This window comes from Mobula hypostoma, chromosome 12 (assembly GCF_963921235.1).
Source record: "Mobula hypostoma chromosome 12, sMobHyp1.1, whole genome shotgun sequence".
Taxonomy (NCBI): Eukaryota; Metazoa; Chordata; class Chondrichthyes; order Myliobatiformes; family Myliobatidae; genus Mobula; species Mobula hypostoma.
In genome coordinates this window covers 32,101,465-32,115,824 of record NC_086108.1, presented here as the reverse complement: position 1 = coordinate 32,115,824, position 14,360 = coordinate 32,101,465, and the positions used below count along the sequence as shown (strand labels likewise).

Below are 14,360 nucleotides of genomic sequence, written 5' to 3'. Positions count from 1 at the left end.
CATTTGGATCATATCCCTTTCAACTTTTCCTTTCCGTGAGCCTGTCTAAATATCTTTAAAGTGCTGCAATTGTACCCACCTCTAGCACTTTCTCTAGCAGCTCATTTTCTGTACCCACCTCCCTCTGTGTGGAAAATCTTCTCCTTAGGGACACTTTAAACTTTAAATTTAAATCTACCCCCCCCCCCCCCGCCGGTTTTAGATTTTGCTACCTTGTGAAAAACACTGTGAACCATCCTCCTCATTATTTTAAAAACCTCTATAACGTCACCTCTCAACCTCCTTCATTCTGGGGAAAACAGTCCAAGCCTGTCTAGTCTCCTTATAAATCAAAGCTTCAAGTCACAGCAATATCAGTGTGAAACTTACCTGCATTCACTCGCTTAATCATATCCTTCTGATAGTATGGTGTTCAGAACAGCACACACTATTCCAAATACAGTCTCCCAATGTCTTGTATAGCTGCAACAAGGTGTTCTAGCTATTGTAATCAATGTCCTGTCCAATGAAGACAGGCATACCCTATGCTGCCTTCACCTTCCACCAACCACTTTCATTGAACTTACGTGGCCATTCTCCTAGGTCTCTTTGTTGTCCAACACTTCCCAGGGCCCTGTCATTTACTGTTTAGGCTTGCCTTGGTTTAACTTCCCATAATGCATCACTTCACATTTGTCCAAGTTAAATTTCCATCTGATATTCCTTTGTCCACTTTCTCAATTGATCTAGATTCTGTTGTAACTTTACAAGGGGTAGTCTAAACTGCCCAACGCTTCACCTGCACCAGCCGACCTGCCATTAAGGGCATACATACAGAAGGTGCCAGTAAAATCATGAAGGATCCCACCCACCCTACTCATGGGCTCTTTGTTCCCCTCTCATTAGGGAGAAGGCTATGTAGCATCCACACCAGGACCATCAGATGCAGAAACATTTACTTTCTCTGACTGTAAGGCTGATCAACACTTCTATCCACTAATGCACCTCTCCACATCCCCAACACTATACTTTATCATTTCCTGTCAGAGGCACCTTGTGTGCAAACACTCCTGTGCCTAGTATCACTTAATGGACATACAATCAATCTATGTATATAAGCTATCTTATGCATTTACATTTGTTGTATTTTTTTATTGTATTCTTTAGCTTATTCTGTTTTCTTGCGCTGCATTAGATCTGGAGTAACAACTACTTGCTTCTTTATATGTGTACCAGGAATTACATGAAACAATCTTGAAATTTAGAGACCTTCCTTACTGCCCACCACACCACTAATTTTGGAATCATCTACACACTTATTAATCATGTCACCTACATTCTAATCCAAATTGTTAATATAGTTGACCAACAATAGGGGACCTAGCACCAACCCCTGCAGCACACAACAGATCGTAAGCCTCCAATTTAGAATAACAACTCTTCACTACCACCCTCTGCTCCTGCCATCAAGATGTAAATCAAGTTTTGGCTAAGTGGCTCTCTAGTACAAATAGTGTAATCATTTGTAATAAGTTTTGTGTCATTTTATATCTCTTAGTTTTATATCACATGTTCAATATGCATAGCGGTATTTCTGAATTCTACATTATTTCAGTTTTAGTCTATTGCTTGCTTGAAGTGCCCTTGTTTTATTTCTTTGTTGAGAAATTTCTTTGTTAAAAAATTACTGACCATAGCTGGTGAGACATAGATAATGACTAGCCCCTAATTTTGTGCATGCGTGATGAGATAAATTTTAGCACATATAATTACTATTAATTTCCATCTTTGCAAAATTAGTAGGCACCTAACATAACTTTTTGGTCTCCTTTGATTTATATCTGTCAATTTAACTGGTGATCATAGTTTTATTTTAATGAGAGTTGAAATATTTAGTCTGCTGGTCTGCTCTGTCTCACATATAAGTATTTTATGTCTGTATTCTGCAACCAGATCCATAGTATTTTTGGCGCCATAAGCCTTTTAGTATAATACATGCTGAAAGTGTATATCTAAAGTTTTTGTTTTATAGATTTGTCAATGTGGCCTTGTTAATACCTTTAATACATAAAAAATCTGAACTGAAGTACATCAACTCCTGGGTCAGATACCTCTTTAACTAGAGTTTTCACCATTACGTAAAAATAAACTAAACAGCTTATTTCAATATACAGTGTATTAAAAGGAAACCACAGATGTATTTAAGTACACTGAATAAATAAAATAGGTAAAAACTTTTATGGTAAGTTACCGTTTTTAACATAACTGGCACATTGTGCATAAAACTAGTTAAAAGTTACTTAGGTGGCTAATCTGAAGTCTAATTGCCATAAAGTTTCACCATCATCCAATGCACAAAGTTGTTATTGGACACAGCAAGTCAAGCCTCTGCTTATGTTTCCAGGATATCATTTGATGTCAGTGCTGCACATGTAGATTTACCATGCAGGGACAATATTTTAATCAAATGTTCTAAAAGTATGTAAACTTTTCATCAGATGATTTACTTTAACATCCTTTTCTTTCTGAAGTACAAAGTGAAATACCATTTTTTGGTGTTCTTTCTGTAGTAATATGTTGAAGCTTGAAAATGAATTGATTTCTGATGATTGAGCTCAAGTTGGGAAAGTATCTTCTCTTGCTTTTCTGTATTTTGTGCACTCTAGCCAAGATCAGTCTCACTACAACCAATAATTGACTCTATTCCATTACTAAATTACAGTTAGAAGTGATCCTGAAAGCTCAGTTAATATCTTTTACACCTGTAGTAATTAAAACAATATTAAGCCTTTGCATTCTATACAGAAAACACTGTTTAGTATTACTTAGTTGTAATCTGCAATTTACAGCAAAATATACATTTACTATCAATTTAAATGTTTAACATATAAATTTATTATCGAAGTGGGAAGGGATGTGCAGTGTGGCTGATTTAGAATATTCACTGGTTAGATGGCATCCTTTGTAGGTGGGATTATAGAATCCACCAGATGTTTTGCCTTCCTACTCCTAGGATGTAGGACATCCTTAATTAATATAAAAGGAATTTGGAGGTGGCAGGACAATGATCCATTTGTGGTCCATGTAGAGACAAATATTATGAAAGAGTGTGGACAAAGGTCCTGTTTAAGGTGTATTGTGTGACATACGGTATTGTAAAGGATGTCCTTCAAGTAAATAATCTCATACTTTTCACCCTGGCTACATTGGTTTGGCAATAAGTAGGTCAGGCAGGTGAAAGATGGCTGAAGCAGGTCTGGATAGGAGAGGTAGTCTACATTTCAAGAGGAATATTATACACTTTATTTCATAAAAGGCAGTGAAGCAGATTTAGATAGCAACCAATCAGTAACTGAACATCTATCTTTACCACATTGCTGACAGAAAAGATGTGTAAACATATGATGCAGGCTAACACACATTATTATGGTGACTCTGAGTTCTCTATATAGGGAGTATACTGCTTGCGGAAAGTACGATACATAGCTAATTTTTAAACAAAATATTATACAATGTACTGGAGTATCCCACAAATTCACAGAAATTTTTAATAATTTTCCACCCTCATTGATGAATTGTCTTCAGCTGAAACAATGAGCTTTTTGCAAGTGGTCTTCACAACTGAATCTAGCCCTGTACTTACGCATTCTCAAATGTGCATTTTCTAGTGGTGTCAATCCAAAACACTACCTCACCCCTTTCTCTTACCTAGCAGAATTCTGTTGAAGTTATTTGTGGTGTTCTAACTGCTAGCATGGATGAGAATAGTTAATTCAGTTCAGAATTGATCTGGTTTGTATGGCTATGTTGATATAACAGGTGGTACTGATATCAAGTTCTGTATTATGAATGAGGTTGTAGTAATTCTGTAATATAAAACCACTTTTTATGAGCATGAAGTCGAGGAATTTTTGTTTGTTCATAAAAAATGTGCCGGTTCTATTTCGTTACATTCTTTATTGTTCTTTCCAATTTATTGTATTCTATTGCTAGCATATGGTCATCTAGTTTAAATGAATTCTCTTTCCATTGCTTCTACCCAGTAAAAATTTGCATCCAGTAAATTGAGAATAAAACATACTGCCAAAAATTTACTTCTTACCCATATTAAACAGGATATTACACAGAATTTTTGTCCCAAGGCTGCTGTCAACAGCATTTCTGATGTTTGAGGTATGGAGAGGTAAGGAGCCACAAGAAAATACCTCTTCTCAAGGACAATTTGGAGACAATCAGATGAAGGTTTTCTTTGAAATAAAAATGTACTGATAATAAAAGGGTACATTTTGATTGCATTTAAATTTCTACCAATAGTAAAATGTCTTTTACTCCTTTAGTTCTGTGCTTTTTATGCAGTTCACCTTTGTCTTCACTAACAGTTAGTAACAGTTTCTTCCAAATTATTTATACGCTGTGTGAGTCACTGTTTTCCTCTTATTTAGAGTTTTATTTGATGTATAAAGCATGATTGGCCCAGTGCAGCACCCCGCTGTCATTGACTGCAGTTTGTCCTTGGTTGCAGCTACCTGATCTAGATGTGGATCAATCGATATGGTGGAAGAATTAAACTATTTGGTCCATTGAGTCTGCTCCACTATTTGATCATGGCAGATTTATTATTTCCTCAAACTCATTCTCCTACCTTCTCCCTGTAACCTTTGACACACTTACTAATTAAGGACCTATCAACTTCCACTTTAGATATGCCGAATGGCTTGGCCTCCATAGCTATCTGTGACAATAAATTCCACCGATTCAGCACCCTCTAGCTAAAAACATCCCTCCTAATCTCTGTTCTAAAAGTATGTCCTTTTATTCTGAGGCCGTACCCTCTGGTCCTAAACTGTCCCACTACTGAAAACATCCTCTCCACATTCACTCTATCCAGGCCTTTCAATATTTGGTAGGTTTCAATGAGGTCACACCCACCCGCATCCTCTAACCACCAGTGAGTACTAGCCCAGAGCCATTAAAAGCTTCTCAGGTGTTAACCTTTTCATCTCTGGAATCTTTTCGTAAATTTCTTTGGACCTTCTCCAACACCAACATACCCATCCTTAGATATGGTGCCCAAAGCTGCTCACAATAATCCCGATGAGGTCTGGCCATTACCTTGTAAAGCCTCATCATTACAAGCTTGAGCAACACTCACGTTGCTTATAAAATGCTGTAGGAACTCAGCAAGTCAGGCTTTTGCCCCATTCCTTTCCAATTCTGATGAAGGGTCTCGGCCAAATTGTCGACTCTTTATCCCCTTCATAGATGCTGCCTGACTTGCTGAGTTCCTCCAGTATCATATGTGTGTTGCTCAAAACTCCAAATGTTGTCTGACCAATGCCTTATAAAATCTCAGCATTACAGTCTTGCTTTTACATTCTAGTCCTCTTGAAATGAATGCTAACATTTCATTTGCCTTCCTTGCTACTGATACAACCTGCAAGTTAACTCTTAGGGAATCATGCACTTGGACATACATGTCCTCTTGCACCTCTAGAATTTCTGAATTCGCTCTCCATTTAGAAAATAATCTACACCTTTATTCCTTCTATCAAGGTGCATAGCTGTATGATTCTCTATGCTGCATTCTATATACCACTTTCTTGCCCATTCTCCTTCTGGAGACTTCCTATTTGCTCAGCACTACCTGCACCAACGATCTTTTGTACTGTCTGTAAACTTGGCCACAAAGCTATCAGTTACATCATCTAGATGGAGTGCCTTCCTTTCTTCCTTCCACAATGTGGATCTCAGTAGTGTGGTCTCTATGGTGACAAATCACAAGCAGAATGTTGAGGAAGCTCTCCCTTTTAAAATATCTTTGTCAATTGGCAAAGCCAGGATTGGGCCTTGTTAATTGCGATAAATGTAATAGATTTTATTTTTTCTTCAAATAACACTCAGAGATATTTAATAGCTAATAAAACTGAAGTCATCATGGGTTTCATCCTTCGACTTTCCCTCCAATTTCCACCTTGCCCTTAAATTTCTGACATGTCCCTCCTCTTTTTCGATCTCTGTCTCCATCTCTGGAGACAAACTGTTGACTGACATCTTTTATAAATGTACCAATTTCCACAGTTATTTTGACTATACCTCTTCCGATCCTGTCTCCTATAAAAATGCTATTTTTACAGTTCCTTTGTCTCCACCACATCTGTTCCCAGGATGTGGTTTTCCTTTCCAGAACATTAGAGATCTCTTCTTCCTTCAAAGAATGGGGTTTCCCTTTCTCCACCATAGATTCTGCTCTCACCCACATCTCCTCCATTTTCCAAACATCCGCACTTGCCCCATCTTCCGGCCACCTTAATAGTGATAGAGTTCCTCCTGTCCTTAGCTACCACCCCATGAGCTTCCACATCCAACACATTATTCTCCACAACCTCCACTGACTTCAAGGGGATCCTACCACCAAACATTTCTTTACCTCAACCCTGCAGGTGGTAATCTGCCCATTCACTTCCTCCCTCGCCTCCATTCAGGGCCCCAGACTGTCCTTACAGGTTAGGCACCACCACACTGTGAATATGCTGGGGTCATCGATAGTGTCCAGTGCTCCCAGTGCAGCTCCTCTGCATTGGTGAGACCCATCATAAATTTGGAGACCACTTCGTTGAGCACCTCTGCTCCATCCGCCAAAAGTAAAACTTCCTGGTGGCCAAACACTTTAATTCTAGTTCCCATTCCCGTTCTGATATGTCGTCTATGGTCTCCTCTTGTGCTACACTGAGGCCACCCTCAGGGTGAAGGAGCAATACGTTATATTCCATCTGGGTAGCTTCCAGCCTGATGGCATGAATACCGATTTCTCCTTCCAGTAAAAAAAAATTCTCTTCCCCCTCCCCTTTTCTTCTATTCCCCACTCTGTCTCCGTATCTCTTCTCACCTATCACCTCCTGCCGGGTCCCCTCCTTCCCTCTTTTCTTTGGTCCACTCTCCTCTCAAATCAGATTCCTTCCTCTCCAGCCCTTTACCTTTCCCACCCACTTAGCTTCATTTATCACCTTCTTGCTATTCTCTTTCCTCCTCCTTCCACCATTTTTCCCCTGTCGCCTTCCCTCTTCCTCTTGAGTCCTCAAGAAAGCTCTCAGCCCAAAACGTTGACAGTTTATTCATTTCTGTAGAAGCTGCCTGTACTGCTGAGTTCCTCCAGCTGTGTACGTGTAAACTTGAAGTGATAAGTGAAATAATTAAAAAATAAAGTTAACTAAATTATAAAAACAAACAAATTAAAAACATTAATCTAAAGCAAAATATGTTTAACTTCTTTACCTCCTTAACTTTCGCCTTACATTTTTCACTGAGTAGATGGGACCTTGGCTCCTCAGTGAGGTACAGGGAATTTCAGCAAAATTGGGCTTCACCACTGGATTCTTGGGGGAATCTAGCAGTGGACTGAACTGACAGGTTCAACTTCTTTGGATCTGTTGGTAACTTTTAGACCGGTGCATTTGGTGGATGCCTGCAATTTAATCTGCTATAAACTATGGAACTCCTGGGTTCTGATCAAATCCATGCAGAAGTCAGCGTAATCTGGTCCTGAATGTTCAGACCCTAATGATTATGATTGCAAAATGCAGGTTCTTCCATTGAATGCTGCTCTCACTATGATAAATTATATTTTGTAACAGTATCATCTTGTCAGCCTTTCAGGCTTATAGCAGTTTCCATGTTAGTAACTTAGTCTGTTCCTAAAAGTTGTTGCTGTTGCATCTAATTCTGAAACAGTTACCAGATCGAGAAACCACATCTTGGGTTAAATGATGTAGACTAGTCATTACATGGCAGGGTTCTCAACCTTTTTTATGTCATGGACCCCCACCATTAACCAAGGGGTCTGTAGGCCACAGGCTGGAAATCCCTGATGTAGAGAGGTGTTTTTTTCTTAAGTATCTGCCAGAAAGTAGAAGATGTGGAAAATATGTGCGGGGACGGCAATGCATAATTAGCTTGGATCTATTTCACACATCCAGCACATGCCTGGTTCCGATTTCCTTCCCTCCCCCTGCCTCCCCTATTAATTCTGTGATTTCTACTAAATGCAATGATTATTAAGAAAGCAAATAATCAACTGTCTAATTTCATGGCCAATTTGCACTAATTAAGAGTAACCAACACAGATGTTAAAATGAAGATGGTCTGCGGTGGACCTTGTTCCAAAGTTTGTTAATCTGTAGTGGAATTGATGAAAAACTAGAGACAACAACAGATCCATATGCAGTCTTGACATTATTAACAAGTTCAAGTTTAGTTATTGTTCAACCGTACATGAATACAGCCAAACAAAATGGTGTTCTTCCAGGGCCAAGGTGGAAAACACAGTACCAGTGGTCACAAACAGCACAGAGCACCTACAACACACATTGTTACAATAGCAGAAAAACATACTGTCACAAAATTACAGACCAAGTCCATGAGTGTCATGGCCTGTAGATTGATGGTTGACTGACAGTAGTTGAATTCTCAAAGATGGACATCTGAGGGTTCAAGCAATGTGGTTTTCCACTTTCATCTGCTAATCCAACCTGATTGACAATGGCTATCCCAAATACTGATTCCTGACTTCAATGTTGACTCTGCTCAAAAACAGAAGAAATGTAAAATAGAAGATATATTGCCAATTGTGATAGTAATTAGTGGTACTGTTGTAAAACAGGAAATGCGGCAGCTAACTTCTGAAGAGGAACCTCTCACAAAAAACAATATTGAAATGTCATATAATCCTTGGTCAGTGAAATTGATTAGGGATGCAGCTCCCAGAGCATGAGATTTCACTTCCTAATGGTCAGTTGTTTCCCTGGAAACAATTAACCATTAGGAAGTGAAATCTAATAGAATTTCTTGAGCATCTAATACAATTAGATAGCTAAATAATAGAAGAAACCAGTGAATGACATATAACTGGACATCATGTGATCCCAGCATCAAAATGTGGAACTGGGAAGGATGATGCTGCAGCTCTCTAGCCCTGAATGCCAAATGGAATAATCTGTCTGGAAGTTAAGATCATGGAATTAATTCTTCCTCCTTTATTCTTCAAAGCACTTACACTGCAAGCTAGAGGGAACAAGATTCATGAAATAAAAGTTGATAAGAGGGAAGTATTTGAATCATCTGGCAAATTCAGTTTAATGCACATTATATTTAGTTGCTTTTAATGAGGAAAAGCAAATTGCTAATCCAGAAAATGACTAGATTTTTATTTCGTGAAGTATGGTAACTTATTTTCTCCAATGGTGCTGAATATTACAGGAATCATATGGTTTATTATGATATATCATTTACTGTTACTATGGTATACATTAGTAATGTCAATGTTGTCTTTATACTTACAGCATCGCTTTCATTACTGTTCAAGGAAACTAAGATCTTACTGGTAACTTGCTCTGGGGTGAACAATAAATTATTCTAGGCTCTTGTTGCATGCTAGAGTGTACAGAACTTATGATTGTCACAATAATGCTCACAATGACATAAATATATACAGCTTACAGCACTGTTAAATAAAAATCATAATTGGTGCGGTAAACCTACGGTTGTTTTGGAAGTTGTAGTCCCTTTACTTGTGACCCTAATACTTTGGAGATTTTATTCTAATTCTAAAGATGAGTTGATATCAGTAGTATTCTGCAATCCCATGGTGATCATGCAAAGAAAAGCAAAGCAAGGTACTGTTGTTAGTCTTGAAGGAAAAAAGAACCATTAATAATCTGTCTTATTTGTCTGTGTTGTGCTGTAGGTTTTCTATCTTTCTAATAATCACTTTTTCAAGAAGATGAGTAACTTGTCTTAAACACAGTTTTATCTATGTTTGTCCATATTTCCTTGTAGGTGGTCAGAAAAGGTTGGCTCACCATCAGCAATATCAGCATCATAAAAGGAGGTTCCAAGGAATACTGGTTTGTGTTGACTGCAGAGTGTCTCTGTTGGTTCAAGGATGAAGAGGTAAGAGGAATATAAATGAAAAAAAAACATGGAATTTTATGACTTACTGTAATTATTGTTAGTATGCGGTTGCATAGTATGTACTATAGTGCTTTAATTCGCAGTCTGCAATGTTTTACTTAAATCGTAGATTCATTACCATGGTTCTGTGTGAACTGTATTCAGAATTCTAGCTGGATCATCATAGTAAATGCAGAAAATCAGAAATGTGGCTCTTCATTTGAAGTGAAAAAAATGGAGAATGAGGTTTTCTTGTAGTATTGTTGAATTACTACTTTACCTAATTCCTAGCTCTTTTGTCATTCAGTTAAACAGTGTGTATGGAGCTACTATGGTGTTTTTAAATGCTGTTCATTTATTTATTTAGACAAATATAACGCATGTCTCTTTCCTGCTATATATAATCTTCTCTATGTAGAAGCTAAAGATGATCTTAACTTGGTTCCAAATGGGCATATCTTCACATTGAAACAAATGATCCAGAAAATGTAATTTCAGTCAAAGTTGTAAGGAATTTTGTGTTGTGGGAAATGGAGATCTCATGTTGCTTTATCAGTGGCTTTTCTTTTGGGATTGGCTTTAAAGATCTCGTTCGAGCATGTACTTATACGAAAGCAGCAATAATGTCCTTTTAACAACTATATAAAGTGGGAATGAGCTGCCAGTGAATGTGGTGGATGCAAGTTTGATTGCAATGTTTAGTTGAATAAGTATGTGGATGGGTATGGAGAGCTATGGTCCTTATGCAAGTCGATGGGAGTAGGAAGAATAACAGTATGGTATTTGACTAGATGGGATGAAGGGCCTGTTTCTGTGCTGTTCTACTGTGGCTCTAAAAATAATTCATTTCACATGAACACATGCAAGTTTGTCTACCTCCAGCACAACAACATTTTTGTGAGAATATGGTGCCAAGGTTGTCTTGGAAGTTTGCTTCATTGCATTTTATAGATGATGTATTACAACTGTAGTTCCTCTATACCCTAGAATTGTATGGCTAGCATGCTGTGTACATCTGTCAACTAATTGGGTACTTTGTCCTAGATCAGAGGTTTTCAACCTGAGGTCCATGGTATAAAAAAGGTTGGGAACCCCTGATATATTTATCTTCTTGAGAAATGGAGCTGTAGTCATCTAGTTTCAGGTCATTCATTTACATGGTGATGTGTGAGGAAGTGAGTACTACCACAGAATGCCATCCTCTGAGCTGCCTTTAAGTTTCTGTATTAGTGGTGATCTTTAGCACCTTGATGATAAGGAAGGCGGTTAGAGACTTCCTCATGTTGGCATTGGAGTTCCCTAGTACCTGTGGGTCATGGTTGTTGCTTGCTACTTTTCACTTAATCCTGAAAAACTGTTGGCAATTTCACATATCTGACATGTTTTAAATGTAAAGATACATTTACAGATTTGAAAGTTACAAAGATATAACTTTGATCAGTCAATTAGTTAAATATTGCTGCTTTAATCATTTGCAATTTATTGTCAGTAATAGATGCAATCCACAGAGGTGTATGTGTGATCAAGAATTTTGGTACAAAATATTCTGGGGAAATAATGTGTTTAATGTTCGAAGTGTAATTCTTCCGTAAAAATACTTGTAAGAAATGTATCCTGAAAGATGCAAAATAGAAAATTGGTGATGCCCTAATTTTAATCTTGTAAAAGTGGTAAGTCACCACCAGCCTCCCCATGTATTTCAGGAAATTGCTGCTTTTGTGCATTGATCACTGTAATAGGCCTCTAGATTCCTTGGAGTGAACAATATTCAACATATAGAACATAGAATAGTACAGCAGAGTACAGGCCCTTCGGCCCACAATGTTGTGCCGACCCTCAAACCCTGCATCCCATACAAGCCCCCACCTTAAATTCCTCTATATACCTGTCTAGTAGTCTCTTAAACTTCACTAGTGATCTGCCTCCACCACTGACTCAGGCAGTGCATTCTACGCACCAACCACTCTCTTTGTAAAAAACCTTCCTCTAATATCCCCCTTGAACTTCCCACCCCTTACCTTAAAGCCATGTCCTCTTGTATTGAGCAGTGGTGCCCTGGGGAAGAGGCGCTGGCTATCCACTCTATCTATTCCTCTTATTATCTTGTACACCTCTATCATGTCTCCTCTCATCCTCCTTCTCTCCAAAGAGTAAAGCCCTAGCTCCCTTAATCTCTGATCATACTGCATACTTTCTAAACCAGGCAGCATCCTGGTAAATCTCCTCTGTACCCTTTCCAATGCTTCCACATCCTTCCTATAGTGAGGCGACCAGAACTGGACGCAGTACTCCAAGTGTGGCCTAACCAGAGTTTTATAGAGCTGCATCATTACATCGCGACTCTTAAATTCTATCCCTCAACTTATGAAAACTAACACCCCATAAGCTTTCTTAACTACCCTATCCACCTGTGAGGCAACTTTCAGGGATCTGATATGAAGAAGATTGGATTACAGTTACCAGTCTTTGTAAGTACATAACTGAAATGTTTTTGTATTTTAAATGGCATTTTATGTTGTTACATCTTACAATATTACATAAAACTTCTAAAATAAAACAATTATCTCTTGACTTCTTTAAAATTCGCAAATATATCTTAATCACTTGTTTCATAAAACTTGAGTTGGTCTTTTTCATTCACCGTACTTGATTTTGTATTATTTCATTGTCCTTAAAATTCAGTGGCCTAGGACATGTATTGTCAGGCCACTTGGTACACTGATGTCTGTGATGCTCCATGGCTTCATTATAGTATTATTTGCCTACAATTTTCATTGCAAGTGTATTTTGAGCTGGTAAGCAAAAGAGTGGATAGGAAACACCAAAATCTAGTTTATGTTCTATGTTTGGGCTAATCTTACTATCTTAAGATGATTCTGCTGAGAATATTTTAAATTTCCTCGGAGTTCTGGAGTGTAGGGTTGTGAAGGTTTAAGCATTTCCAGAATTACACATCGTTGTACACTAATGGAGAGAAGATACAAGGAATAGAATTAGCAGTAGCACGCTTAAAGAGTTCTTTTCTCTCCTTGACTTACTGGAACATGGCCTTGTTGAACTGAGCAAGTGAGTAAAGATATGTTCGAAACATTTCAGTTTCAATTTACTTACTCAACCATCGTTATTAGATCATATTTTAATGTAATTTTTCTGCTGCTGATAAGGGGACAGTACTTGTTGAACTTCAGTTTTCAGGTCTCCGGTTGTCTGCATTCACTTTGTACAAATGTGTTTATGAAAAATTACAAGAATTTTTGCAGCAACAAAATGATTTTCTTTTAATCTCATTCTTGACATCAAATATTTCTTAAAGATTCACTTGTTTCATAAAACTTGGATTAGACTTTTTCATTTGCTATACTTGATTTTGGTATTATTGAGTGAGTTATTCATGTGAAACAAAAGTTAACCATTTTATTAATATGCCAGTGTTTGGTTAAAGTGATAATCATAAAGGAACAGGATTAAGCAATGTCGCTGCATCATCCTAGCCCTGCATTTATTAATGTCATTAATGAACATCTAAATCAATTAAATTTTCTGCTTTATTTCATCAACTCCTGATTTCAATTATACCCTCAAACTGTTGTTCTGCTAAACTGTCTGTAATGCGTTTCATTAACTCATAATCTCTAACCTACTTTTGTCTGTTTGGTTTGTTCTGTCTTTAAAATTGCACATGATTATTATTTACCCTGTTACTTACTGTGGTAACTTGCTGATTAAAACTCCCTCCAGTGCAGATTGTTATAAAGAAAGCAGTAAACTGCTCCCAATTATGTTTTCTATTTGTCATTTCTTGACTTCTCCTCCTGAACTAATGGACTGAGAACCATTGTTACCACTGATGTGTGTGCTACACTTTATTGTCAATATTCCCCTATCTCCATTTTCATACTACTAACCTTTTCTAAGTGTCAATAACCCTAGAATATTGAGTTCCTAACTTTGGCAACTGCAACAATTGCTAGATCAAATTATTTTTTCTCGATTTGTGCCATTTTACAGTATTATTAATACTAAGTGCACCCAGATCTAGTATGGTTATATTTAATTTTAACTTTTTAATATTTGTCCTTGATGTGACCTTCACGTCTAATATCCTTTTACTCATGATAAACTTATTGCTTATAGTTTCAGTTGCATTATACTGCTTTTGTAAGCTGATAATTTTTTTCCCAGTATGATATGGTGATAATTTTGAAATTTGTTAATGAATGTCAGTATATCAGTTGGGCAGTTGCTGGTATTCGTGCTGATATTGTTCACTGCCCAAACCTTGTAAGACTATGTTCACCAGGAAGCTGAAGGCCAGGAACAACCATTTTTGGCACTCCAGTGTATACATTATATGGTCTTACTGGTGTACACTGAAAGACTTCCCAGGTAGATGAGTTACTTACTGATTCAATGAGACCACTCCTCTGCACCAAACA

The 14,360-nt window shown here is 37.6% G+C and overlaps 1 protein-coding gene across 2 annotated transcripts in view; it reads left to right on the top strand.

Moving 5' to 3' along the window:
- Window positions 1-14,360, top strand: part of dnm3a (dynamin 3a) — a 245,604-nt gene that overhangs the window by 134,016 nt on the left and 97,228 nt on the right. For both annotated transcript variants that reach the window (XM_063063782.1, XM_063063783.1), the window contains exon 14: window positions 9,811-9,924. In XM_063063782.1, coding sequence (XP_062919852.1) covers window positions 9,811-9,924 — 114 coding nt within the window. The remainder of the gene's footprint in view (window positions 1-9,810; window positions 9,925-14,360) is intronic.